The sequence below is a fragment of the Drosophila virilis genome, chromosome X (assembly GCF_030788295.1).
Source record: "Drosophila virilis strain 15010-1051.87 chromosome X, Dvir_AGI_RSII-ME, whole genome shotgun sequence".
Taxonomy (NCBI): Eukaryota; Metazoa; Arthropoda; class Insecta; order Diptera; family Drosophilidae; genus Drosophila; species Drosophila virilis.
The window spans coordinates 23,600,912-23,628,501 of NC_091543.1; the positions used below are offsets into that span (position 1 = coordinate 23,600,912).

Consider the following 27,590-nt stretch of genomic DNA (forward strand, 5'->3'; position numbering starts at 1 on the left):
CCTATTACATTGTAAGCAGAGTATTCGGAAGTCGGTTAGCAGTGAGCAGTCAGCAAAGAACAATTTGTATAAGAAACAAAAAACTTCATTTTTTATGGCATCTCTTGTGAGCATTATAGATCGATGTATTGCTGGATAGGACATCAGTCAGTTTTAACCCAACTGTGTTAAACACTTATTTTTTGCTTAACTTTGTTGACGTTAAAAAAAAGAAACAAAACACTTATGCTTGAAATTTAAAATTTTAATTTATTAATATAATAAATATTATGTTTATGAACATATTGTTATTTCTACTATATAGAAACAAATCAACAAATCAATATAGTTTTATAGCTTTTTTTCATTGACATGACCTAGTCGCTAGTTTAGGGATCGAACGCCCGTAAATACTCTTAAATTATATTTTTTTTCTGTTGAAGTTTGGATTCTGTTTGCCAGCAAAAAAAAAAAACATTTTTGTTTTACTCATAGAAGTAGAAAACACTTTAGCTGGGTTTCGATAATATAACTGAGTATTTTCTGCTGTAATCGTATGTCTTGTGTTGTTTTTAGCTTTGGCTTCAAGATATTTGTAAGCAAATAGTAACACGTTACGCGACATTAGGTGACTTTAAAAATTTTCATCTGTGTCTATAGAAATTGACTAATTTTGTTTAGTTTCTCGTTATGCTTCTCATTATATGTTACGTAAGATATCTTGCGTGATCAAATTTTAGACAATTGATGATATTTAGGTATTTAAAGAAAATTCGAATTCAACTATATTTTATTTGATATCACATTAAGCATTCTCTTTATAGTCTTTAGTCAACTAAAATTTATTGCAAGCTGGTCAATAAATATAATTAAAAAACTGATTATTGACTAAAATGCTTACCAACTCGTTGACCTTAAAAAAAACCTGTACATATATAAGTTTTAAATTTTCGTACAATTTTTACCATCGCAGCTCAAAGTGAAGGCAAAAGAAAACTTTTGCACGAAGTCTGAACTATTTCGAGGACATAAAACATGTAGCTTATTATGCACCAAAATTGAGATACCTTTTTTCTCCTCCTAAAATTGCCATGCTGCAGATTCTTGACCAAGCCACATGTCAGTGCAAAGTTTCAGTGCAATCGCAGGAATTCTTTGTGCTCGTACATTTGAGATGCATATCGTAGATATAAATTTGTTTTAACTGGCGCCACAATGTATGCAGCATCTTCTTGGCTGAGCTGCTTAGCCCAGCTGAGAGCAAAAATCCCACAAAGGGTTCGCAGGGTGTCGACTAGGGGGGTGGGGTAGGGTGGAGGGCATGGCTACGCTTATCTAACTGCAATTGCTGGGAGGACACCACTTGCCATGCCAACTAGCAGCAGGACAATAAGCAAAACATTGTGACTGCCTGGGCTTACAGGAAGGCCGTGGCGGAAGAGATAGACAATAGGTTGGAACGGGTTGTGGCTTGCTCGGCAGCCACCAGATGAGCCGAGTGTGTGTGTGTGTGTTTTTTTTTCGGTCAACCTCGTGCCACGCCCACCTGTGCCCATGCGCCAGCTGGCTTTGACTGTGCGTTATGGCATTTTTACGGTTCCGTTCCTATTTCCAAAGTGATGCAAGACTCAAGAGAAGTCAACGCTTTGCGATGCTTTTTCATACGCATACCCTATATGGCTGCCAAAGTCAGGTGTATTAGCTATGAAACGGCATGACACTTGAGTCACGCCCATAGCCATAAGTGATATTTCGGCATCCCAAGCTATAGGGCATTAGCAGGTCGTACTAGCCTATGCTGTTCGCTTTTAATGCCTTATCTTGGTCTGTTTGCCTTAGTGTAGAAGGTTGGTTGTGTTTTTGTTTTTTTTTTTTTTTTATGATGGGAGTATGCTGGCTTTGCCTTGCCTAAAGCGTTGTTAAATTCTTGCTAAAACATTATGGAAAAGTTTATAAAAATTTCATTCTTTCATAGCATTCGGACGAACTTTAAAGACTGCGGCTAGCACAATCATTTAACCAGTGCGAGCATCTTTCGTCAGGACACCCCCGGCTCCCTTGCAGCAACTTTCTCTTTGTTGTCGCGCTTGTAAGACATTTTTTAACCCATTCAATTTTGACATTTGCCTCATTAATTCAATGCGCAATTCTCATATCTCGCATTTGTTTCACTTCACTTCAGTTCGTTTCAGTTGCTTCGCTCCATGGGTCACAGTCTTCATTTAATCACTTAATGCGTGAATGTTCACGTTACATTTACGGCCATGTCGCACCTAATTAGGCCAATTAAATTTCAACGAAAAGTCCCCACATTAAATGCAAATTAAGTAGGAATTGAAATTAAATGCAGGTCGCATGCTTCTCAGCTTTTCTTCATTATATGAAACAAAATCGCGTGTCAAAGGCGAAATTGAGAAATTTACTCAACAAATATTCAAGGTTGGTTCACCCTAGTTTCAAAGATTGCAATTCCAAAATGTGTAGAAACAAGTCGCTTACTCACATTTTATCATAACTACTGAAATATTTTACTTTGTTGTATGTTAAGCGAATAAGAAAGGGAGAATGCTTAAAGTTTTTTCCCAGAATCAGTTTAACTTGAGTTTATATTCTCTGAAATTTCCTTAGCTTGCTTTGAAACGGAACCTTGGATAACTACTTTGGTGGTCTAGTTTTGAAATTCGCAAGCTTGCCTGTATTATCAAGCCGAACTCAGGTTGATTTTCAAGCATTTCACGAAAATTACTTCATCATTTTAAGCAGTAAAATCATAAATTATAATAATACAAAGTTTATTAAGCTAGCGAGTATTTGCCAGTTTCCATCTCATTGCAATCAATTTTCCGCCCGAGGAAAAACTTTAATTTACTACTTTGATCCCCAATGAAAATGAGTTCAAGCCCGATGCTGGAACCTTTTTCCATCATTTACCGCACTTGCGGTTGGACCATATCAAAAATCCTTCTTAACACCACATGAGGTAAAGAGTGTGCCACAAAGAAACTGACCAGCTATGCACAGTGGTTCGATTGGCTGAAATTGCTGGCAAAAATCGGTGACTTTTGAACTAGATGCGATATCAGTCGTAAGATTGAAATACATATGCTCAACAATTTAAAGAAATAGTTGAAAACAAAATAGGTTTTTGGCGAGACGTTAAAGTGGACCGTAAGTTATCAGCAAATCGTAGACTTTTTTTATATTCATCACGAAAACCGCATCATACATTTGTAGCATATTGCAATAACTAAATAGTAGTTACCAACTCTTGATTAATTTGTCACTCAGTTAGTTGGAGCAAGCAGTTTGATTCAGTTTCCAATTATTTAACAGGTCTGCAGCCCAAAAAAAAAAAAAAACGGGTTCGGTTTATGGTGCGAACCAACTCCCAGCCTTAAGCTTTGGTTCATTACCTTGGTTCTGACTTAAGCCTTAGCTTAGAATCAGACAATAAAACTTTTTATTTAATTTTATTTCATGTTGAAGTGCTGGCTAAATTTTATCTCTACCCAAGTGTGACATCTACAAAATATAGTTGAATAGTATTATGGGCCCAAATTTGTTATGCTTTTGCGCTAAGTCCGTCTCACAAAAAGAGCTATGATGCGTTCCAGCAGTTTTTGGGGCAACTGACTTGGTTTAAGGTACGGAACGCAGGTAAAAATAAATTGGAATTTCCGTTCCGAACTAGTTCGGTTCGAAAACGTATTGTAGCCTGGTTTTCGAAGGCAACTTAAAAAAAATACAATACGAATTTGTGTTTAGTCACAAATGTTTTGTTTTAAAATGCTCGGAAACCCGAAGTAAAAAGAACAAAGGAAATATAGTACATGCGATTTGAGCGGATGTTGATTGTCGCTGGACAAACGGCAAACTCATCTTTTTGTTTAATGCGTATCATTTCTCTAGCTCTGCAGCGGGAGCAGGTAAATTTGTAGACGTGGCGCCGAGTATGAGGTGGCAGTTTTGGGTTGTAACTGGACTCATCAATCAAGTGGAAAACTTGGCAACTGGAAAATGGGAAATTGTAACATCTGCCCGTGAACTTGATGACCGACCGGCGACAATATGCTAATGAGCTTAATTCCGTCTGCGAATTTAAATAGCTCGGCTCCTGTCTTTGATATTGTCTACACCCACGACGGGAAGCTCTTCGGCCTGAAAGAGGTCCGGCAGCTCCCTTGCCCCTAAGTAAAATGTAAGCGGTACAAATTGGTGGGCACCTAATTGAATAAGGTTTACAAAAAAAAAAAAAAGAAATGAAACATTCCTCAACCTTTTGAGTTGCTTACAAATCGCCTTTGATTGGGGTAACCGCAAAATTTAATTTGAATCGAACTAACGACGTATGAATGTAATTTGAGAACTCGAAAGGTATTCATTCACAGTAAAAACAAGTTAATATTATTTTTGTGCATAGACACTTCTCAAACTCGAAAAAAAAACTTTCTTATGGGGCATTGAGGTGTTTATTTTAAGCCAGACCCTGTGTTTGGAAGTAAGGGAGTTTTCTGACTGCAACATTTTTTATTACTTGCTTATTTTCGGGCTGCGAAGCGGGAGCGCGGTTGGCTAGGTAATGCAATTACCGTTTACAAAGTCGACGCCTCACCTCATAATTAAATTTCCGGTAATTATGCGGTGCACTCACCTGCTTAGATTTGAATATATACGCGGAGCCGAAAATCAGCAGCTGATGTGACAGCTACTAGACGCAAGAAATTTGCCACGCTCAAGACTCTTTTATAAAATTTAATAACCTTTATTGCAATTTCTTGTAATTTCTTCACTTTGGATTTTGTCGCCGTTTTTTGTTGATGGTTTTTTACAGCACCAAAAAAAAAAACAAATTAAGAAAAACTTTCACAGATACAAGTATGTATTTAGGAATATTATATATTATTATTTTCAGTACTCGTAGCTACTCTGCCAATTTACATTTTCAAAAACAATTTTCGAAGATTTTTTTTAAACTATGCGGTTGCTCGGATGCTGGGCCGGCCACACAACCGTCGGTCAGGACATTCGCATGCGAACTGCGCGCTTTCTACAATTCAAATCACAATCCTAGCGCCCCGTAGCAGTATCGTCAGAGTCAAAGAATCGACGAACTGAAACCCGAACACGCATCCAACGACGGCCGACACGGCGTATGAGTTATTTTTCCATTTTACTCTGAGCGCTTTCGCTGCGGCCGCCCACTCAAATATCCTGAGTGACATTGTCGCCTGAGACATGGAACAAGAAAAGCAAACCAAATGAATTAAGATTAAGCATTATGCGAAAGAAAAAAAAATGCATTGAAAATTGTTCTCTGAAATACAATAATGTATGTATTATGAAAAACCTGTAACAAGTTGCTTTCACCCTTTTGCAAAGAATATATCGCATAAGTGTTTCTTTTTTCACTTTCATCTATTTTAGCACTTTTTCCACTTAACAATTAAAGATTAAATGTTATAGCCTAATATATAAACAAAATGATCTTATAGTTATTTATTTTGTTAACACAACGTCCTTTAGTAAGAGACTCTAATATAGATTATATAGTGTCTTTTGGTAAGTTTTATAGTTGTATAATTCCAATTCCTTAAACGAGCTCATATTCAAACATGCACCCTATATATATTTTTAGAAGCTTGCTCAATCTGTGGCTTAAGTAAATGAACTAAAAATCATTAATAAAAAAAAGGGGCTATTATTTTTTCCTTCTCAACGCATTTATATGACAAATTTTATAAACATTTAAACGAAGAAGTATTAGAAACATTGAAAAATCTAGCAATAGTTCCGTTCCCGTCCCCAATATTGTATATAATTTTTGAAAGCAGACTGATTACAGAGTATTCCTGAGTCGACAGAAATTTCGTATATGAGACATGAGAAATACAATTTCAAAGACCATTTTTGTCAAGTGTCCCAAATACCAAACGTCCAATGCCATTTGGCATTTGAATGTTGGCTATTGTTCTTAATTAATCTGATTTGTTGCCCTAAATTGCTTAGTTAATTGTTTGGCTGCGATTTTTATTATGGCATTTGTAAATAAATCTTTGTTATATTATTATTTTGTAATGGCCAGCCGGAGGACGGACGAAGGACAACGGGCTGTCCAGTTGATTAGAAGCAAATAAAATGGCAATGGCACAGCCGATAACCAGCTCGGGAAGACCGCATAATTAGATTATCACAAACAGAAACGGATAGCAGCCAGGCTATCGGGGCAACCAGAGCAATCGAGGCCGCAGCAGAATCCATTAGGAGAATGTCCAACGGGCGCACGCAACAGGCGCGCATACAAATCTCAAAGGACTACGGTACGAGCGGCAAGCACGATGGAATATTTGTAAACAAACCCGAGTCAAACTGTGCAGCAGAGTCCTTGTCGCAGGGGGGGCAAGCAGCAGGCAACAGGCAACACTCCCCTTTAAGGCGCCACTGGCTGCGCACAATTTGAGTCGCGAGTCGCAGTCCACAATGCGCTCATCTTGAGTTAAAACTCGAGCCAACTGCCTTTATGAATGAAACCGAGCGGCTTGGCTCAATGGACAAGTGCCGCCACCAACTGGGCCAATTGTAAATTGGGAATAATAGACAGCAGCAGCTTGGCTTAAATCCATAAAAAGCATAATTAGGTCTAATGCATGCGTCGCCATTGTTGGGGCCGGTTACGCCCCGCTTGGCTTGGTCACAGAGCAAAGAACTGTGAATACAATTGCAAGGCACTAATTGGGTCGCGTTTAAAAGAAGTCGATTTGTCTCTTAATACTGTAATCAAATAGTAGTAGTAGTAGCAGTAGAAAAGGGTTAAGTGTTATAGAATAGAAAAAGATGCTAGCGAATTTAAAATGCGGAATTGCTGGCGCTCAACCGATTACGATAACTTGTATATCAATAGTTGTGCCGCCCAACGGTATAACGGTAATTGTACATTTGTTATTATTTGTGTTGATTTTATCCTAGATAAAGTAGAAAGTCCAAATGAGTCGGGTTGGTGTCTATTTTTCTAAGCTTTTAACGGGATTTCGTATCCAGCCGCAAAGCGATGCATATTTCAAAAGAATTAAGCAGTTGAGGTTAATCTTAGCTTTATTTACCCCAGCTAAATAACGTCCACATGAGTTGATGGTGTCTTATCCACCAGGATTCCGTTTGCGTTGATGGACCTTGATTTTATGTTGTAGTTTATTAAGTATACGCAACTAGTAGACCCCAATAACACATTGGCAGCACGATTGCCGATGTCTTGCCGCACCGATAACTCATAGTTTTCAATTATCGTCAACTCTTCGAGATGAGCTAACTATCGATGACGATTTATTCAAATTAATCGAATTTTCCACTAAACGCAGGCCGTTATATATTTGAAAACTGTATAAATAATGCAATTGCAAGCGTGTGCATCTATGCCCTTGTTTTGTATATAAATGATATTATTAGATACAGTACAAAATATTATAAATAATTTCTTTTTTCAAAATGATAAAAATGTTTATAAATTATTAATAAACATGTACATAGCATACATGGATATAAATGGTTCAAAAATATTTATATAATCCTCAATATATAAAACTGTTTGTCTAGCTGACTAATTGATGATCAAATGGTAAGTGGTAGGAAACTAAAACTGATTTTACTGAAGTTACTTAATATGATGGAAGTGCATGCTTAATGGTAAAAATCATGAAAAACGCGGGTGGGAAACCTTTATCTCTCACCTTCCGATCGGCCGATCTTTGTTTTGTGTTAACATGCAATACAATATATTATTCTTATAGTTTTGAATACAAAACTGTTCGCGGTAAATAACAAATTCGATAGTTACAATGAATCGTCATCGATAAGTAGCAGCCCATGTTCGCTCTTCTCGAGGCGATGGCGATAGTGCAAAACTATCGGCAATTCGTTGTTGCAGCACGGCACGCGGCATTCGGGATATGAGCAACTTTTAATTGTTGCAATTTACCAAAATACGTAATGAAAGAATTAAGTGGAATAATCATCCATCCACCTCCGAATCATTTGGATGCTCTCTAGCTGGGCTTACTAAAGCAAATAATTATGAAGAACCGTCAATAAAGCACAATGATATGAATTCTGAAACTGACTTCGTTAAATCGCTTAGCTTGACTCAAATTTAGTTACTTTTTCTGGGCACAGTACACACTTGATATGGAGCAGCTGTGAACAGCTGATCACCGAAATCTAAATCAAATCAAAATTAGTTTCAGGAGTCCCACTATTAAAAAATAACATTAATATTGATAATCGATACATATACTGTAATATCGAAATTGCATGTAAACGATGTGCGATATATCAACAACTCTAGCTTTCAATTGATTACGATTTCGCATGCATTAAACGGCTGCGACGTAACAAATTGGTCAAGAGACGCGCGATAGTTAAGGGCACAAAGTCAAGACAAAGTGCAAGTGGGCGAATGTCGCCGCCTACATATCGATATGTATGTATGATTTCGTGTCTTGTCAGTATGAACGTGTGTATGCGTGTGCGTGTGTGTGTGTGTTTGTGCAACGCTGTGTAGAAATTAACGTAGTGTGAAGAAGTTGCAAAAACGACGACGAAAACTGAAAACTGAAATCAAAGACGCAGCAGCGTTTTTTTTTCAGCAGCTGCAACAACAACGACCAAAAAGACAGCAGCGGATTTGTAAGTTTTGCATACGAGTCTGAAACAACCGCAACGGGAGCGAATTTCGATTCCTGTAAACAAAAACCAAATCAGCAGCAACAAAACAAAAGGCCTGGCATTGAACAGCAGCAACAGCAGCGGAAACGTCGTTGAATCATCATGCGGAACTTGTTTTTGTTGTAAGCTGTGGTCGCAGCATAATACAAACCAGCAACAACAGCAAAGTCCACGACAGCGACGCCGTTCGTATCGAGATTCCAGCAAAGTCGCTTAGTTATTTTTATTATTATTTTGATTTTCATTCGACTTGTGCGCATTTGCAATAAGCTCTCGGCGATAGCAGCGACGACGTCGGCAATGTAAACAAAGATTTGCGCCAGCTGCCGCTTGCGACTTGACTCCGTGGCTGTGTCTACCGTCTACCCGTCCGTTTTATCTAATCACCAAACTTAAAGTATACCCTTTTTGGCGTTTCTTTGCAGTTGAAACAAACACACGACCGATTACAGCATAAAATATGGAGGAGAAGCGCATAGCGGACTACTTTGTGGTGGCCGGCATGCCCGAGCAGCCGCAGCTGCTGCAGGAGAACATATTCAATGACTCGGGCCGGCTGCGTGCGGCCAATACAATTGAGCCGATCACCGACATTGGCGTTTTCTTTCCGCTGCTGGGCGAGCAGCTGCCCGATGGCTATGAGCTGTTGGAGCACACACCAACGGGACTGCCGGCGAATCTTAATCATGGCTCGGTACGCACCACCGAATGTTACATATACTTTCGACGCGGCAAGGATCGGCCGCCGCTAGTGGATATCGGTAAGCAAAGCAAGACCTGCCAAATAAATTCTTCGGAGTACATTTGCTTGTTTTGTCATTTAGGCGTGCTTTACGATGGCCATGAACGCATCATGTCGGATGCGGAAATAGTTGCCGAAACGCCCGGCGGGCGTGTGGCCAATGTGAATAATTCGTCGGCAAAAACCTTTCTCACATATCGACGCGCCCGTCCAGACATGCCCTGCAACGAACTGGTGGTCACAGAGCTGTGCGTGATTGTCCAAAGCAAAGGAGAACGGCCGCCGCATGCCTTCTGTCTCATTTACAAGACGCTGAACAAGGGCTATGTGGGCAGCGATGTATATTTGTGCTACAAGAAGTCCATGTACCGTCCCAAGCACATTAGCTATAAGCCAGAAATATTACTGCGCTATCCCACCGTAGATCACACGGACTTTCCACTCAAATTATGTCCGAGCGTGCCGCTCTTCTGCCTGCCCATGGGCGCCAGCCTGGAGGCCTGGCCACATGTCAATGGCACCGAAAAACGCAAACCCATCAGCCCAGTTTTCAGCACTTTTGTGCTGACTGTAAGCGATGGCACCTACAAGGTCTACGGCTCGGCTCTTACCTTTTACGAGGATTACGAGTAAGCGGCACACATATTGAAAACTGATTCCTGGCTCAAATGTTGTTTTTTTTTTTGTTTCGCTATTCCAGTGCATCGCAGCTATCTGCGGAGCAATGCGAACTGCTTGGCTGGGATGAGGAGTTTGCGTCACAACACTCGTTGCACATGATCAAGGCCATTTGCTTGCTGTCGCACCATCCCTTTGGCGACACCTTTGATAAATGGCTTAAATACTTACATGTAAGCGACGCGAAGATCAATTAACAGATGTCCGCTAACAAGTGTCTTGCCTCCCTTAGCGCATGGTCGTGTATGGCGTCAATATACCAATACCCGTGGAGCGTTACATTATCCAGCTGCTGGACGAGGTTCCGTTCCCGGCGCCTAGCATACATCTACAGCTGTCCAGCGAGTCGAATGATCGTATTCTGCTCACACAGCCAGAGGATTCGCCATTGCCGCGCAGTGGCGCCGGTTTTCACATGTTGCTCCAAAATTTAGGCACCGACAATTGTCTGCACGTACTCCTCCTTGCGCTCACCGAACAAAAGATACTCATACACTCGCTCAGGTATGTGTGTATGCACTCTATTTATTGCTTGTAAATTGTTTCGTTGAACCATGCTCTTACTTGCAGACCTGCGACGCTGACTGCCGTTGCTGAGGCGATTGTCTCGCTGTTGTTTCCGTTCAAGTGGCAATGCCCCTATATACCGTTGTGCCCGTTGGGCTTGGCCGAGGTTTTGCATGCGCCTCTGCCCTATTTGATTGGCGTCGACTCGCGCTTCTTTGATCTGTACGAGCCGCCCACAGATGTAACCTGCATTGATCTGGACACCAATAACATCAGCGTACGCATGTCTCATACGCAGCTCCGCTGTCAATTACTCTATTCTTTTATCTCTCTATCTTCTGCAGTTGTGCGACTCGCAGCGCCATTTGACGCCAAAGCTTCTGCCCAAGCGGGCCGCACGACTACTGAGACAGACGCTCACCGAGTTGGAGAACGCCAAGCCCATTAGCTATGATTCCACTAATAGCTTGGATCGTGACATACGGAAGCGTAAGCGTGAGGCAAGCTACCCGTCATATCTTATCTACTTTCCAAAGTATGTTTAATTTAGTTCTTTGTTTTTGTTTTAAGCTGGTGCTAGAGCAGCGCATTCAGGAGGCATTTCTGCTCTTCATGGCGTGCATATTGCGCGGCTATCGTGACTACTTGGTGCCTATTTCAAAGGCGCCTTCCGTGGGCGCCACGGATCCAAGTGCCTTATTTCAGCTGAAAGCTTTTCTGCGCTCGCGCGATAAGGTAAGTGCAAAGAGTTGGGTATCATTCAGACGGGGTTAGCTAAGAAATTGCGTGTAGGCAGAATCTGAACGCCGTTCAATATGACCTTATAGATTATTGCTGCTTTCGTTTTTATTTCTTTCCTAGCAGTAATCTACAAATTTTCAATCTATTTTTATCTCAAATGAAATTTCACGTTCCTCGGCTGACGTCAGCCTCGAGAAGTTCCCCGATGAGGGAAACAGCAAACGGTGCAGATCTCTTGCCACTTTATGGCGTCACAGATGATTCCTCTTAATGCGATATTCGAATACACTTAAATGCTTGCCTCATATCGCAAACATTTACGCAGATCACCAATAACATATTTTGGTTATGTGACAACATTTTAATACACTATAATATTTCAAACTGTATAAGTAATTGCTTATTTCCCAATTTGATGCTTTATGGAGCTTATTTAAACGCCAGCTAATTAAGAATTGCTTGTAGGCATGGTATTAACCAATTATATAGCCATTTGAATTATTGTTTAAAAAATCGTTTGATTAAGCTAAATACGAAAATAACAAGTTTCAAGTCCAAGGTCAATAATGCTTTCACTATTTGAAACTACTTTTGTCAAGCAAGGGCAATAATTTATCGGCCACTCTCTTTTCTTGTTTTTCTCCAGATCATTTTTATGTTACGCCTTTCAAAAATATTAGCTTTTAATAAAAATGCATCTAAAATTTCAAGTCTATAGCTCTTATATGTTTTGAGTTCCTTGCGTTCATACATACGGACGGACGGACAGACAGACGGACATGGCTAGATCGACTCGGCTATTGATGCTGATCAAGAATATATATACTTTATGGGGCCGGAGATGCTTCCTTCTGCCTGTTACATACATTTGGATTTTGCACAAATACAATATACCCTGATACCCATTTTTAATGGGATACCCATTAAAAATGGGTATCAGGGTATAAAAAAACTGATAATCTTCAAAATGAGTCATGGTTTGTGATCTCATATTTTGAATTCCAGCAATAATAAAATAAATATTGAAATATGATTCACACTTAAGACGTTCAATAGTGGAAATTGATGAATAACAAAACCTCTTCGTACACAATTTTCTCTTAGCAATAAACATTTTTATATTTACATTTACATTACGATTTAAAATGGATTTTATGAATAACATACTCCCCTCTATCTCCTTCTCACCCTCTCCCTCTGTCTCTCTCTTTCTCATTTGTACAGTCGCACCAGAAATTCTTTGAGCTGCTGATGAAAACCCAAATGTTCATTAGATTCATTGAGGAGCGCAGCTTCGTGTCTGATGGAGATCACGGCCTCAGCTTCTTTGACGAGTGCGCCGAGAAGGTGACCGGCTACGATGAGACGCCTGGACAGCTGCATTTGGTCGACTGGGATACGGGCCAGAGCAGCGAGCGCACCAAGTATATCTTTCCGCCGGACAACGTGTCGTTAACATCAGGCGGCTCGGCCAGTTATGTTTACAAGAATTTTACGCTGCAGCCAGAGTTGCTGCATAGCACAAGAAAGACGGCACTGTCGCAGTTCCTGCAGCTACAGCTAAATGCATCTCTGTCGCCCGGCTCGCCCATCGCGCGTCGTACCAAGCACGAGGTGAAGCTGTCACAGAAGATGGCCAGCCGTTGCCAGCAACATCCGGAGGCGTGGTCTAAATATCTGCTGGCCACCTGCTATTCACTGTACTTTTTGATACTGCCTTCCATGGTGATGGATCCCCGGCATGCTGGTAAGGAGCATGACATTTTGCGCGCCGCCTATGATGTTCTGGTGCGCGCCAGCAAGCTGAAAATCACCTGCGATGAGTTCTGCTATCGCATCATGATGCAGCTGTGCGGCATACACAATCTGCCAGTGCTGGCAGTGCGACTGCACTATCTGATGAAGAGGTCGGGCCTGCAACCAAACGCCCTTACCTACGGCTTTTATAATCGCTGCGTCCTCGAATCCCAGTGGCCCAGCGACAGCACCACGCTCAGCCAGATTCGCTGGAACCGCATCAAGAATGTCATCATGGGCGCTGGACACTTTCGACGTGCCGGCAAACGTCGTACCGCCAAGGTGTGCAAATCACTTAGCTCCTCGCATGACCACAATCTGAGCACATTGGAAACGGTGGACGGTCAGTCGCGCAGCAGCTTGGCCAGCTCCGGCGAAGGCGGCGGTGGCGGTCTGCTTGATTTTGCCGCCTTTGACAGGCTGCGCAACAAGCTGGGCAGCATTGTGCGGCAAACGGTCACGGGCGGTGCTCCGGATGTGCTGCCCACCGAGGATGTGGTGAACAGCGCTGGTCTGCTAATCAGCGGCGATTCTGCCGCCAACAGCGCCAATGGCAGTTCGCCCCACACGCCGCATACGCCCATCTATGGCGGCGATGCGCAGCTGCTAAGCAAACCACGTAAGCAAATCATGAGCATTGGCGATGGCGAGGACGATGAGGATGATGACGGGGATGGGGATGGGGAACGGGCCGAACATGAGCAACAATCGGCGCCGCTGACACCACAAAAGGGCAAACAGGATATACAATTTGCAAGCGGTGACTACGAATTAGACGTGGATTTGGATGAGGAGGAACAGGAGCCAGACGAGCTCGATGACCATGTGGCTAATCAACAGGCCAGACAACGCGTTCAGAGCCCCACCAAGTGAGTTGGCCTCCACTGGAATTGTTTTTTTTTTATTATTATTATTATTTCTCTTCATGATTTGAAATTTGTCTCCTTTACCAGAATCTCACCACGCACGCCCGTCACCCAAAACGATCCGCTAGGCGCCCTAAATGAGGAGGACGCTACGCCCACACAGCTACCGGAGGCACAGGCAGAAATGACAACGACAACGACAACGACAACGACAGCTCTCAATAGCAACATGTACAGCGATAAACCAATCCTTTTCAGGGGACAGCGCAGCGCCACGTTTGATGAGTCCACGCAAATTGGGAAGAGCATGCATCGATCGGAGACGATGCCAGTGGCCAGCAGCGGGGTTACCCACAGTCTGGCCAACATTGGCTCCTCGCTGAAGTTTACATTCGGGTAACTAAGTCGTCAGTTGGTCCAAAAGTTGAATGCAAAAACAACAAAAAGCAGCAGACAACATGTTTTATTATCTTTAGTGTGCCATTCACCAATCGAATTTCAATCCACATATATTCCACACACATTCCACGCACACACACCCATACGAACGCAGTTCAACTTCTTTTTTCTTTCAGAGATTTTTGTACTAGATATTATTTTTATTTGTTTTTTTTTTTTTTTTTTTTTGCCTCTTGTATTTTTACATATGAAAACTCTCTTAAAATCGCTCCAATTCGTTTCTGTGCAACTTTTTTTTTTACCGTAGACGTTATTCACCCGCACGATTGTCCCTTAAGAAAGACTTGAAATTGCCCGCCAATATAATAGAAAATATATCAAGCATAAGGTAAGTCAGACAGAAAAAAAGCTCCTAAAACCTACACACTCTTACACACACACACACACACACACACACACACACACACTGTACATATGCTGCGGGGCATACGAATAAGTTACTTTCCACTCAGACTCCACTTTGGTAAACCACTGCAATAGGTGGATTTTCTTGTCTGTGGAATATTTATAACAGCTATAATTGCAATTAATACTCCAAAGTAATGCTTTATATATCACTTTTATAAAGTACTTTGGTTATTCTAAACGTAAAGTACTCTTTCAAACAGAAAACTGTACAATACAATTGTGCATAGTGGTTATTTTTAATTTTATTTGGCTTTAATTAGTATAAATTTCACACATATTTAAAAAATTTGAATTAATTTGAAAAACAAACTCAAGAAATTTTAACAAAAATTACGATAATCGAAATGTTTAATTGCCAGTCCAAAATACTTTTTTGCATAAAAGCCAACTCTTAAGTATTGTCGATTACAAATTGTTTGATTTATTGTTCTGTTTGGAAAAGTGTTGGTTGTCGCGCAGCATTTGATTCAATACACACAAAACAATTGAAACCACTTATGTTCCACTTTAGTTCCACATTTGATCAGTTGCGGCGATACACGCTTCGGTTTTTGGGTTCTCCTTTAATTCAACTTCGACGTCTTCGGCGTTGTTGTTGTTGTTGTTGTTGTTGGTGGCGGGCAATTCAAGGTTTGACATAAGCCACACACACATGCACGCACACACACACAAACATTCACATTGATCGCTAACAACTTGCATATTCCATAGCATAATAGTACAAAAAATACAAACTTAACATCCACACAAAACCCAGTTTTGTCATAACCCACAACAGCACCCAAAACTCGCTCTCTTTCTCTGTCTTTCTCTCTCGCTCGCTCACTCACTCTCACCCTCTTTCTCGCCACTCACCTTCTCTTCGCACCTGTACATGTAAGCAGCGCAGCAGCAAACGATTCTATTCAATTATTGACTTATCCTTTAACGAAACTTGGGGCTTTTGAGAATTCACAATTGTGTGAAAAAGGCAGAACTATTTTCTGTAATTATAGTTTTATATTGAACAAATTTTGGAAATGGGGAATTGAAAAATCCACCTACAGAATCGAGTACAAAACTTTTATCTAACATTTTGTTTTATATCCGATCGATCTGCGAGAACTTTCTTATCGATTCACCTAATATTTGAAGTTTTAAGGTAGTATGGGCTGGAAATTGATTAAAGGAAAAAAACTTTTCGATAATGTGGTAATCAACTGGGGATCGTTAGCTGCTGATGTTGCTATTGCTGTTGTTGTTGATGTTATTGGCACTTCTCTCGCTAACCGTCCTGTATATTGTGTGTTTGTGTGAAAGCCTTTCAACCAAATAATGGCAAATATTAACCAAAGCTCATCTTACTTTTGCTCCCTAACAGTCCCAGCTTGACGAGCAAGAAATCCAATGAGCTGATCCAGGGCAGCCTGAGCAGCATTAAGTATGCGGCCAATTCGCTGACGCGCAAATTTGATGAGATCAAGGGCGCCATATCGGCCAATTCGACACCGGTGAAGACAAATAATGGCCATCAGCAGCACCATCACCATCATCATCATCACCATCATCATCTGCAGCACCATCATCATCATCAGCATCATCACCAGCAAGAGGCGACTGCAGGCGGCGAAGAGCATGACACAGCTAGCGGTGCCGATGAGGGCAAACTGCGTCGCGTCTCTAGCGATCTAGATCCTTGGGGCAGGCTGAGCGAGTCTCGCAAGTCAAGCTACAACAATTTGGTGCCGCTTGGCGAGAACAGCTCCAATACGGCAATGCATATGTACGCCTTTCCCGCGCTGCCCGACAATCTCTACAGCCCCATAATTGAGGTAAGCGAGTCTATCCAATTCCGAACCAAAACTGACCATTCATTATTGCTATGCGACAGGGCGCGGATCCGGAATGCGATGTGCTGATACAGTTGACGACATGCTCGCAGTGTCACAACTGTTCGGTGCTTGTCTATGATGAGGAGATCATGAGCGGCTGGTCGGCGGAGGATTCCAATTTGAATACCACATGCCATGCGTGCTATAAGCTGACGGTGCCTTTTCTCAGCGTTCAGATCACGCGCCTGGAAGCTGCCGAGACAGAAAACAACAGCGAGGGCGTGGCTGCCAACAAGTCTAGCTTGACGGTGCCGTATCTGAATCCGTTAGTGCTGCGCAAAGAGCTGGAGAATATACTCACCCAAGAGGGTGACTTGTCGCTTATCAAGTCCAACTTTGTCGAGGAGCATCCAATCATTTACTGGAATCTATTATGGCTCATGGAGCGCATCGAGTGCAAGACGCATCTGCCCGAACTGTGCCTGCCGCCAACGGTGAGTACAATACAAATGCCATGGTGTTGTAGCTCATGTAATTGATTCATTTATTTTGCAGAGCGACGAGAAGCAACTGGATCCACTGACTAAGGTCAAGACCGTGCACATACAGTGCCTGTGGGATAATCTAAATTTGCATAGCGAAACCAGCGGTTCGCCCATGTATATACTCTATCGGGAGACGCAGCCAACAAGTCCATTGATAAAGGCTCTACTTACCGATCAGGCGCAGCTCAGCATGAAGTGAGATATAAATATATAATTATATATTGTATATAACGACAAGTCGTCCGTCTGCTTTCCCATACCAAACTCAAGCAATCCCTTGTCGATATGAAAAACAAATAAGAAATAAGGTTGATATGCCCTTATAGACATATGTATGGCTCTTATTTCCGAGCAGCTGCTCCCATAAAAGCGTTATAATATACTAAGATAAGTTAAGAGAATAGTACTGCTAGAAACACTATTCTATATATTGGATAGTTCCAATATAAATATATTTAATGTACCATACAAGATATAGCTCATGGTTATCAACACCAGCATGAGAAAGTGCGTGCACAACTAAGTGACTGTAGATATATTATAATATTTTTCAAGAATTATATATATTGAATTATTTGTTATTTATTTAACTAATTCATTATGATTTCTTTTGTTGCAGTGTCATTCAACAAATCATTTCGGCGATACGGTGCAACGATATGGCAACGCCGCTGAAGCGTTTGGCCAACGAACGGCACAAGCTGAAGAGCAGCGGGGTGGAGCGTTCGCATTCATTCTATCGGGATATACTATTTTTGGCGCTAACGGCCATTGGCCGGGCCAATGTGGACCTGGCCACATTCCATCGCGAATATGCGGCCGTATTCGATAAGCTGACGGAGCGCGAGTGCAATATGTATTATCGCAATCAGGACCTGCCCCCATCGGCATCCACAATCTTTTGTCGGGCATATTTCAAGCCCCTGTTGCTGCCCTGACGTGCGCTCGATAAAGACCAGGATCAGGATCGGGATCAGGGTGTCTAGTGTGGATGGGGAAACAAAGTGAAACCCTAAAAGACATGGCGACCAAAAACAAACAACAAGAAAACGCTTAACAGAACCACATCAATTGACAAACATACAAAAAACAAACAACAAAAAGAAAAAAAAACAAAAATTTTGACTTGTAAATGACTTAAACTTAAATCTTAGGTACTTAAATTTTTTGTTTTTTTTTTTTTTAAATTCTTTTTTTATTTGTATTGAGCATTTTTGTTTCGCTCGCTCGCACAACGCAGAGCTCGTACACACACTCACACACACACACACACACACTTCTAAATGACTGGTTTCTAAGACAATACACATACCCTTACACACACGCATCAGGCGATCTATTGACATACCTATAGATATACTTTTTTAGATTCGACTTCCTGCAACAAATTGACCCTCAACGTATTTGCCTTATTATATATAATATAACGGTACATACATATATTTATGTGTGATCCGTCTGTAGAACTAGTTTGTATGGATGTCCTATGTATGTATGCACGTATGTCTGTCTATGTATGTAGTATATCAACATTTCAAATCGCATCGCCTTCAAATTGTGATTTTTATTTCAGAAATATATAATTTCATCGAGCTGCGATCGATTAATCGATTAACGATCGAATGTAGATAGCGCGCGAAATGAACTATGTCTCGAAAGCCAAGGATTGGTGGTGGGGTAGGGGGTTTTGGGTAAATTGGGGTAGGGTTTGGGTGGGGTCTGGGACTCGGGTTATACGGATTGAACTGGGAGCGAAACCTTCAGAACCAACAGACGACAACAACAACGATTACCATAGCAATAAAAAAAAAAAAAAAAAAACAAATAATCAGACAGTTTATGTCAAATTTAAACAAAATCGCAATTTTTAAATATCACCCGTTCATATACAGCCACACTCACACACACACAAGCACACACCAACAACGATAGTAAAATTTTAAAGAATTAAACAAAAAACTAACAATAATAAACTCATGTTTCTTTTCAACAGTCTTTTGTGTCGGTCATATTAAGTACATGTATATTTAATATTTAAATTAATTTAAAACAAAATGCAAAAATAAAAAATAACAAGTAAGAGGTTCTAGTCGGGAGCTCCCGACTAGGGGATACCCTGAACCCTCTTCTTCCAACATCAAATGCATATATATATTCTATTTTAGAAGCTATATGTCAAGTATGGTTACTCTAGCTCTTATTATTTACCAAAATTGCCTAAAAAACAGGATATCGATATCGATTCTTATCGATTGCTTGGAAACGGAGTTAGTTATCGATTATCGGAAACAAACTCGATCTGCGCAGGCACTAGGAGCACCTACATCTAAAGTCTATAGTTCAAGTCTATAGCTCTTATATGTTCTGAGATCCTTGCGTTTATACATACGGACGGACGGACAGACAGACGGACATGGCTAGATCGACTCTGCTATTGATGCTGATCAAGAATATATGCACCCTTCTGCCTGTTACATACATTTGGATTTTCCACAAATACAGTATACCCTTATACCCATTTTTAATGGGTTCAGGGTATAATCGTCGAAAAAGTGATGGTAGGGATCCGTACGCATTCAAAAAGGTATAACATTTTAAAATCAATTTACCCGAGATATTAAGAAACATCATCGAAAAAGTTTCGATTTTTGCACCGACCTTTATTTGAAAAAAAAAAACGTGATGATTTGGAAGGTCAATTCCGAGGGGAGTTCTGTCGTTTTGGAACGTCATATCTCCGCGGGGAGTTATGTCATTTTGGAACGTCATATCTCCGCGGGGAGTTCTGTCGTTTTGGAACGTCATATCTCCGCGGGGAGTTATGTCGTTTTGGAACGTCATATCTCCGCGGGGAGTTATGTCGTTTTGGAACGTCATATCTCCGCGGGGAGTTATGTCGTTTTGGAACGTCATATCTCCGCGGGGAGTTATGTCGTTCTTGGAACGTCATATCTCCGCGGGGAGTTATGTCGTTTTGGAACGTCATATCTCCGCGGGGAGTTATGTCGTTTTGGAACGTCATATCTCCGCGGGGAGTTATGTCATTTTGGAACGTCATATCTCCGCGGGGAGTTATGTCATTTTGGAACGTCATATCTCCGCGAAGAGTTATGTCGTTTTGGAACGTCATATCTCCGCGGGGAGTTATGTCGTTTTGGAACGTCATATCTCCGCGGGGAGTTATGTCGTTTTGGAACGTCATATCTCCGCGGGGAGTTATGTCGTTCTTGGAACGTCATATCTCCGCGGGGAGTTATGTCGTTTTGGAACGTCATATCTCCGCGGGGATTTATGTCATTTTGGAACGTCATATCTCCGCGGGGAGTTATGTCGTTTTGGAAATTCATATCTCCGCGGGGAGCTATGTCGTTTTGGAACGTCATATCTCCGCGGGGAGTTATGTCGTTTTGGAACGTCATATCTCCGCGGGGAGTTATGTCGTTTTGGAACGTCATATCTCCGCGGGGAGTTACGTCGTTATGGAACGTTATATCTCCGCGGGGAGTTATGTCGTTTGGAGCGTCATATCTCCGCGGGGAGTTATGTCGTTTTGGAACGTCATATCTCCGCGGGGAGCTATGTCGTTTTGGAACGTCATATCTCCGCGGGGAGTTATGTCGTTTTGGAACGTCATATCTCCGCGGGGAGTTATGTCGTTTTGGAACGTCATATCTCCGCGGGGAGTTATGTCGTTTTGGAACGTCATATCTCCGCGGGGAGTTATGTCGTTTTGGAACGTCATATCTCCGCGGGGAGTTATGTCGTTTTGGAACGTCATATCTCCGCGGGGAGCTATGTCGTTTTGGAACGATATATCTCCGCGCGGAGCTATTACCCGAGATATTAAAAAAAAAAAAATCATCGAAAAAATCATGGAATCATGCCATTTTGTCGATTTGGTCAAAATTTCGCAATAACCCTGCTGTTAAAATGCGAAGCAGACGGTCTTGTGGTATCAGACTTGGCTCTTCTGCCTGTTAAATCTACATATTTATACAAAATCATAAAGTGGGTTCAGGGTATACGAATACGCATTTCCACCGCCACGGGAGGAAAATGAGTGAGTAACTGATATGCTGTCTCTTCCGTTTTTATTCTATTATAGAGTTGTACTACTCATCAATTCAAATTGTTTGAATAACACAGGCTGTCATATCCCTTGGGTAGGAAAATACTACGATACTTACCGCAGACTGCAATTTTACAAGTATTTCAATAACTTTCTTGATTTGAATATAAATAATAAACAAAATTTATTTGTTGTAGAAATACATATATATATATCGAGAAAAAAAAACACTATTTGTAAATCAATGTACCTTCTGGAGCACGCATCCGTACGATTATAGAACCATCCAAGTGAATTGATATTGCGTTACTTGGACAGCTCGCACGGCAAGTACAGTAAAAACTAGGCTAGACGAATTTAGATACTAGGCAAAGGGTGTGACAAAGATAGATATATTTAATGTTTTAGAGAGAAGAGACAAGCTCCGTTTAGTCGGAGAGCAGAACAACATCGTCGGTCATTGGCGCCGGTGAGGGATTCTTCCTGCTGGTCGTCTCGTTGTGCTTGCGCAGATACTGGCTAATGAGCGCATTCTTGGTGGGCGCATGGAACTGCTGATCCCGCGGCACAGACATGAGCAGTGTGCCACGTTTCTTGGTGGTCGCCGCGGGTGAAGCCGTGCCAGCTGTGGCAGCGGTGCCTGTGCTTGCGCCTGTTATGGACGTTCTGGGCGCAGACTCCTCGCGCTTGTTATCATCGGATTTGGGCGTGCTGCAAGCCTCCGCTGCGTCTGCGGGCGGCGTGGCCTCGCGCAAAGATGTGTCCGTCTTACTGATCTTGGGTGTGAGTGTATAGCTCCATTGGTTCTGCAGCGTCAGCTTGTCCAGATTGAACTTGTGTAGCATTTCTGCATTGACCACCCAGCAGAGTCGCTTTTTGGGCTTTTTCGACCTCTTGGCTTCGGTGCCAGTGCCCAGCTCGACGGGCTTCCAGCTGGCCAGCTCGTCAAACTTCTCGCGCAGCAGAGTCTTGGGCGGCAGCAGTGTTTGCGACTCCTGCGGAATCTGCGTCTTCAAGTACTCCAGATACTCGGAGATAAGGAAGGCCTTGGCATTGCTATTGCCGTGTATAAGACGCACCAGCTGCTGCAGCAACTGTTCGTCAAGCTGCATTGTGCTTGGCTTCGCCTTGACTTCCTCGGGCGGCTCTTCCTCGCCAACGGACTCCGGTGGCGGTTCCAGCGTGAGCGGCTGCAGCTGCCAGCAGCCGTACATGTCAATGGTCTGGATGAAGACGGCCGGGCACAGTTGCGATTTGTTGCCGCTCTCATCTAGCCAGACGGGGCCCAGGAGGCGTGGCTTAATCTTCTTGGTCTGTTTCTTCATTTCCTGTGCAAACTCCTGTTGCAGCACCTGTAGCTTGGCTTTCTGTGCCTCACGTGTGTTGCCATCCTCGAGCTCGCCATCGTTTTGCAACTCCTCGTCGCTGAGATGGCCATGGGGAACAAACCATTCGTTGTATTCCTCTTCAGATTCCTCCTCAGACTCGCGCTCCTTTTCATCCTCGCTGGCGCTAAGCGATTCGCCTGGCTCCTCCTCCTCCCACTCGCAATCGGAGTCCACCTCGTAGTCGAAATGATTCTGCAGCAGAAATATAAATATGTATGGTTAGGGCACAGCTGGAGCAAATTTCCTTATAACATACCTTATCCTGGCCCAGTGGACGGCGCGCACTGATCACCTGGCTGCGCTTGCGCCAGGTGCCGTAGTAGGGCGGACGACGATTGTCCGCAAAGTGCAAATACTTGGCACGCGTCCAGGGCAGCTGCTTGGGCCGCTCCTCCACAATGGGCGTGCCCGCATTGGCCAGATCATCTGCAAGCAGCAAATTATGTTAAAATGAGATGTTTCCGAAAGAGCCAAAAACTGTGCACTTACCAATCACCTGGACATCATCGTCATCTTCCTCATCCTTGGCACTTCTCTGCAGTCGGGCATCACGTTTGCTGGCCAGCGGCTTGTGCTTGCCCAGGCTCAGTTCGCTCAGATAGAGCTGGGCGCGTGTGGGACGCTTGACGCGTCCAATGCTATTGTTCAGTTCCTCCTTCTCCTCTTCATCTTGATCATCGGGGACGAGGAACAGGCTGTCTAGTTGTTGGCGCGTGTCGGCGCCGAGTGTGGCGCGTATGACGGGAGCCAGGATCATATCGTCCTTGACCTGAAAGGGACGAAAGGCGAGCTGCTGGCTGCTGCTGTGACTGGGGCCGCTGTCGCAGCTGTTCTGCTCGTGATCCAGCGAGCCACCGTTGGATTGCTTCGGCTGTTTGGGCACAAAGAATTTAGTGAAGGATGCGGCGGCGCGTTTCTTTTTCTCTTCAGCTTCCTCCTTTTCCTGCTCCTTGCGGCGGCGCTCCTCGTCCTTTTTGCGCTGCACCTCCTCTTTGGCCTCGTTGCGTTTGCGCTTCTCCTCGTGCTCGACTTGCCGCTTTCGTTCCTTTTCCTCGCGCTCTTTGCGCTTCAGTTCCTCTTTGTCCTCACGCTCTTTGCGCCTCAGTTCCTCCTTGACGTCGCGCGCCGCCTTCTTTTGCTGCTCGCGCTGCTCTTTCTCCAGCAGCTTGAGGCGACGCTCCTCCTGCAGCTTGCGCTCTTTCTCTTCGCGCGCCTTGCGTCGCTGCTCCATTAGCTTCTGCTGCTTGGGCGTCAAGTTCTGCAGCTTCTCCGGCTTCTTTGGCACAAGGGCAGCAGCGCTGGCGCTCGAGCCGGCTGACTTGTGCACCTCCTCCTCCTCCTCCTCCTCACCCTCCTCCTCCCTCTCTTTTTCCGGGGACGTTTTGTTCAGCGTGTCTGTGTCAACGTCCATGTCCAGATCGGTGCTGGACTGCTCGGCGACGGCATTTTCTTCGGGCTTCAGGTCGTTGTCGCTGCTGTCCAGGAGCATCACTTCCGAGTCGACATCCTTGTTGGATTCTTTATCTGATTTTGATTCATCTTTTGCCTTTGATTCCGTTCCGGACGTGGACTTCACATCGGCCTTGGCCGGCACATTCGGTTTGGACTCCAGATCAGTCTTGACAATCGTCTTGGCCTTTCCGTTCGACTTGGCCTCCACATTCAATTTGGTCTGGACAGGCGTTTTGATCTTGGCTGTGATCTTTGGCGATGCTTTGGACTTGGCCACACTCACCTTGGGTCGCTTTTGCGGATTAAGACTATTGGCAATGACCTCAATATCATCGCTGGAGTCGCTCGGCTCGGCGGCTGGCGGAGCCTTTACCGACTTCTCCGCCTTCCTCAGGGACTTGCGGCGCTTGCCGCGCTTGTTGCTCAGCGGCAGCTTGATTTGAATTGGCGCCGGATGACTGGCGCTCTCCGCGCTCTTCTCCTTCACCTTTTTCTCCTTGACATGGTTATCAGCAGCTGGATCTTTGACATCTCCGTCTACGTCTACGTCTACGTCTACGGCGTCGTCGTCGTCAACATCATCGTCGTCGTCCAGCTCAATGACTTCTTCGGACATTGCTTCTGTCGTTTTGGGTTTCTTGCTAGACGTAATGCCAGACACGCCCAGCTCGCCCAGATTCTCTTTGCTGTTGGAGCGGCGCAGCTGCTCAGCCACCGGTTCCTCGCCGCAGCCATAGGACAGCTTGCGCTTGCGCGGCTCACGCTCCAATTGCTCCTCCTCCACAACGCTGGACGCTGATGCTGTTGGAGATGTTGTGGCTGTTGGCGTTGGGGAGGCGGCGGCGGCGGCAGCAGCCTTTGCCACGGGCGTTATCAGCTTAAATGGCAGACGCGTCTGCACGAATTTCTTGCCACTGCTGCCGTTGTCGTTGCCACTGCGGTCCGCCGATTTGGTTGCATTTGCATCATTTGCACGCGTCGTGTTTGGTGTTTTAACAATGCCGGCAGGCATCTTAATACACTTGTTTGCGGTGTTTATGTAAATGTTTATATATGTAAATTGCAAATGTAGTTTGCTTTTTTTTTTCCACCTATCGTTTATCTTTCTAGCGCGCTACACACAAACACACGCACAACAGTTGTGGCAAAAGCGCGCCAAGAACAAAACATGCCCAGATGTTTTTTTTCAGAGTTGCTGTGGACGGCCGTTTCGATGGTTAAACGTCAGCAACAGTTCGCAATGGTTGGCAACGCAGCACCAAAACAATAACAAATTATTTATCCAGATGGCGCTTTACGTTGATTTTTCTTGTTTTATTCGCAAGCCGTTATTATTTTGAAAAGCAACGGAAATTGCGCTACCCAACAAAATTTCCCAACTGCAGTTGGGAATCTTAATTTATGATATATCCATCATATCCATCCATAAATGAATATTTATTTATGAAAAATATTCCCTAAACAAATATTTGATTAAATCGCAATAAATTATGCACAACTGATCAGGTTGCGTGCCGTATTTAATTTCATTGAAAGCGTGCGCAATTTCTGCAATTGCATTTATTCGGATGTTGTTTAATATAATTTTGCAACAATAAACTAGTTATTTACATTGTTTACGCTGTTTAATGTGGCATTTTTACTAATCCCGGATAAGTGCAATTCACTTGCGGCCACAATGTGCACAAGCTGCCCCTTCCCCGTCGCATGCCCCCTCCTACGCCCACGCCTCTGCCGCACCCTTTGCCTTGACAGCGGCAGCGGATCTCGTTGACATGGTGACTGAATGCTCACAGTACTCAGCCGGGTCTTGAGCTGCAGTAACATTTATTTAATTACAATGTGTCTCAATACGCAGTCACGCAGCGTGCCCCCTTCCCCGCTCCACGCTCTCCGCCCCCTGCCTTGCTGTACCGTTAGCCACACTTATGGCCTGTGTTTAAGCAAAATATGTTGTAAATTGCAACCGATGCACAAGTGTATCCTCCCACTGCCAGTGCCACTCCACCAGCAAATGATGGTCATCATTGTCATCGCCAGCTGCCCTGGCTTTAACCCATTTAACTTGTGCTCAAATCTTAAATCTAATATTGACATGTGTAACAGAAACGGCCGCCCGCTGCGGTCGCTGTTGCGTTTGCGGGCTCTGATTAGGGCGGCGGGGGGTGGTGGGCGTTTGTGGTTGGCATTAGATACGCACTTTGTTGGTTGGGCAGCCCTGATTTGGCAGTTTGCTCGACATCGACTCCTTTAATAATGATAATCATAATAATTTTGCCTTGATGCTGACTCCGTTGGGATTTGGCTGGAAAAGCGTTTGGCGCGCGCGTTTGGCGAGCGTAAAATGAAAATTCGGTCATGCATGTGAACGGGACCGAACGAGCTGCGGGAATTGCCCTATGTAGGTAATACAAAATCTATTAGCGCGCACAAAGCGCACCAACTCTCTGGAGAGCCAGCGGCTGTGGGGGTTGGGGGAGGCACAGACAAACATTCATTCATTCATTCATTCGTTCGCAAAGCAAAGCAAAGCAAATGCAAATGCAAATGCGTGAGTGCGAGCAAGAGCGCGTCCGAAATTAGAGACCTGTTGGCGTGAAGCGTGCATGACAAACGACTGACAGACTGACAGACTGACAGACAGACACATGACATACATACAGTCTTACAAGAAATGCGCATGGCCATGTGTGTGTGTGTGTGTGTGTACAGTTGTAGCGATATTTGCACAGTGTGCGTATGTGTGTGGTCGATAGTTTTTTTTTTTTCTATCATTGGGGCCAGCCCATCTCAGGTGCTAGAAGGCATTGCGAGTAGCTGAGTTTGGACAATTTCGCAATTTTGTCTTAACAAAGTGACTTGATCAAGTAGTCGCGCCTTTGAGCACGGCATTACAACAAATTTTCCATTGTGAATAACGGCTCATGCAGTTTTTTAGCTCTGAAAGAAGTGGCTACGTTTCGCTTAATTATATTCACTCCATTAATATAAACCCTGCTGGTTTGAGGAATTGGTGATCAATTTGCCGGAGCCAAGGATGGCGGAACTTCTGCCGATGGTAATTGGGATCTTAGGGGAAAAAAACTTGCAGTTTTAGGGATGGGGAAATGGGGGGCAGCGTTGTTCGGTAAACACTTAAGCATTTGTCTGATCAGCTTCAAATATATTTGCAAAGATCTTCATGAACAATTTGTAAGAAAGAACACGTTTTGATACTTCCACGCTACGGGCGAAAAGTGGGAGGACTATGGATGGAAAATGGGTGGGTTTGAGTTCAACCTTTTATTGAACTCAAAATTTGTTTTCTCTAATGTAAGACGTGTGTTTCACGGCTGAATCGATGAATTTAAATTCACCAACGGGTGGGAAATAGGTGGAACCCATTCAAGTTTTCAGTTTTAAGCTTTAAAATACAAGTTTTATTTTTTTCATT

The 27,590-nt window shown here is 43.4% G+C and overlaps 3 protein-coding genes across 5 annotated transcripts in view; 1 reads left to right on the forward strand and 2 right to left on the reverse strand.

Annotated features, from left to right (window-relative positions):
* The window catches only part of AstA-R1 (allatostatin A receptor 1), a 132,293-nt gene extending 127,297 nt beyond the window's left edge, over positions 1-4,996 (reverse strand). Inside the window, exon 1 of the mRNA XM_002055326.4 lies at positions 4,631-4,996. The gene's annotated coding sequence lies outside the window, so the exon portion shown is untranslated. The remainder of the gene's footprint in view (positions 1-4,630) is intronic.
* A 3,294-nt stretch (positions 4,997-8,290) lies between these two features.
* Positions 8,291-19,106, forward strand: Crag (DENN domain-containing protein Crag). Of its 3 annotated transcripts, none has more exons than XM_015170954.3 (15): positions 8,291-8,449; positions 9,120-9,455; positions 9,519-10,065; positions 10,137-10,287; positions 10,347-10,618; positions 10,685-10,898; positions 10,966-11,121; positions 11,192-11,356; positions 12,587-14,028; positions 14,113-14,421; positions 14,732-14,812; positions 16,253-16,703; positions 16,763-17,197; positions 17,259-17,443; positions 17,868-19,106. In XM_015170954.3, exons 2-15 carry the CDS (start codon positions 9,155-9,157, stop codon positions 18,184-18,186), a joined length of 5,028 nt encoding a protein of 1,675 aa, XP_015026440.1. In that variant the 5' UTR covers positions 8,291-8,449; positions 9,120-9,154; the 3' UTR covers positions 18,187-19,106. The 3 variants fall into 3 exon arrangements, with proteins under 3 accessions (XP_015026440.1, XP_032295524.1, XP_002055361.2); XM_002055325.4 differs by lacking the exon at positions 8,291-8,449 and adding an exon at positions 8,488-8,655; XM_032439633.2 differs by lacking the exons at positions 8,291-8,449; positions 14,732-14,812 and adding an exon at positions 8,487-8,655.
* A 2,376-nt stretch (positions 19,107-21,482) lies between these two features.
* Caf1-180 (Chromatin assembly factor 1, p180 subunit) lies at positions 21,483-25,303 on the reverse strand. The gene is made up of 3 exons (XM_002055324.4): positions 23,195-25,303; positions 22,962-23,131; positions 21,483-22,897 (listed from the first exon to the last, which is right to left on the reverse strand). Exons 1-3 carry the CDS (start codon positions 25,167-25,169, stop codon positions 21,746-21,748), a joined length of 3,297 nt encoding a protein of 1,098 aa, XP_002055360.1. The 5' UTR covers positions 25,170-25,303; the 3' UTR covers positions 21,483-21,745.
* Positions 25,304-27,590: the final 2,287 nt, after the last annotated feature.

Coding starts and splice junctions, on each gene's coding strand:
- Crag (XM_015170954.3), top strand. CDS start 9,155: ATGGAGGAGAAGCGCATAGCGGACTACTTTGTGGTGGCCGGCATGCCC. Junction 9,456..9,518: donor GCCGCCGCTAGTGGATATCG/GTAAGCAAAGCA, acceptor TTTGTCATTTAG/GCGTGCTTTACGATGGCCAT. Junction 17,444..17,867: donor CAGGCGCAGCTCAGCATGAA/GTGAGATATAAA, acceptor CTTTTGTTGCAG/TGTCATTCAACAAATCATTT.
- Caf1-180 (XM_002055324.4), bottom strand. CDS start 25,169: ATGCCTGCCGGCATTGTTAAAACACCAAACACGACGCGTGCAAATGAT. Junction 23,132..23,194: donor CGATGATGTCCAGGTGATTG/GTAAGTGCACAG, acceptor TGCTGCTTGCAG/ATGATCTGGCCAATGCGGGC. Junction 22,898..22,961: donor GTCCACTGGGCCAGGATAAG/GTATGTTATAAG, acceptor TTTCTGCTGCAG/AATCATTTCGACTACGAGGT.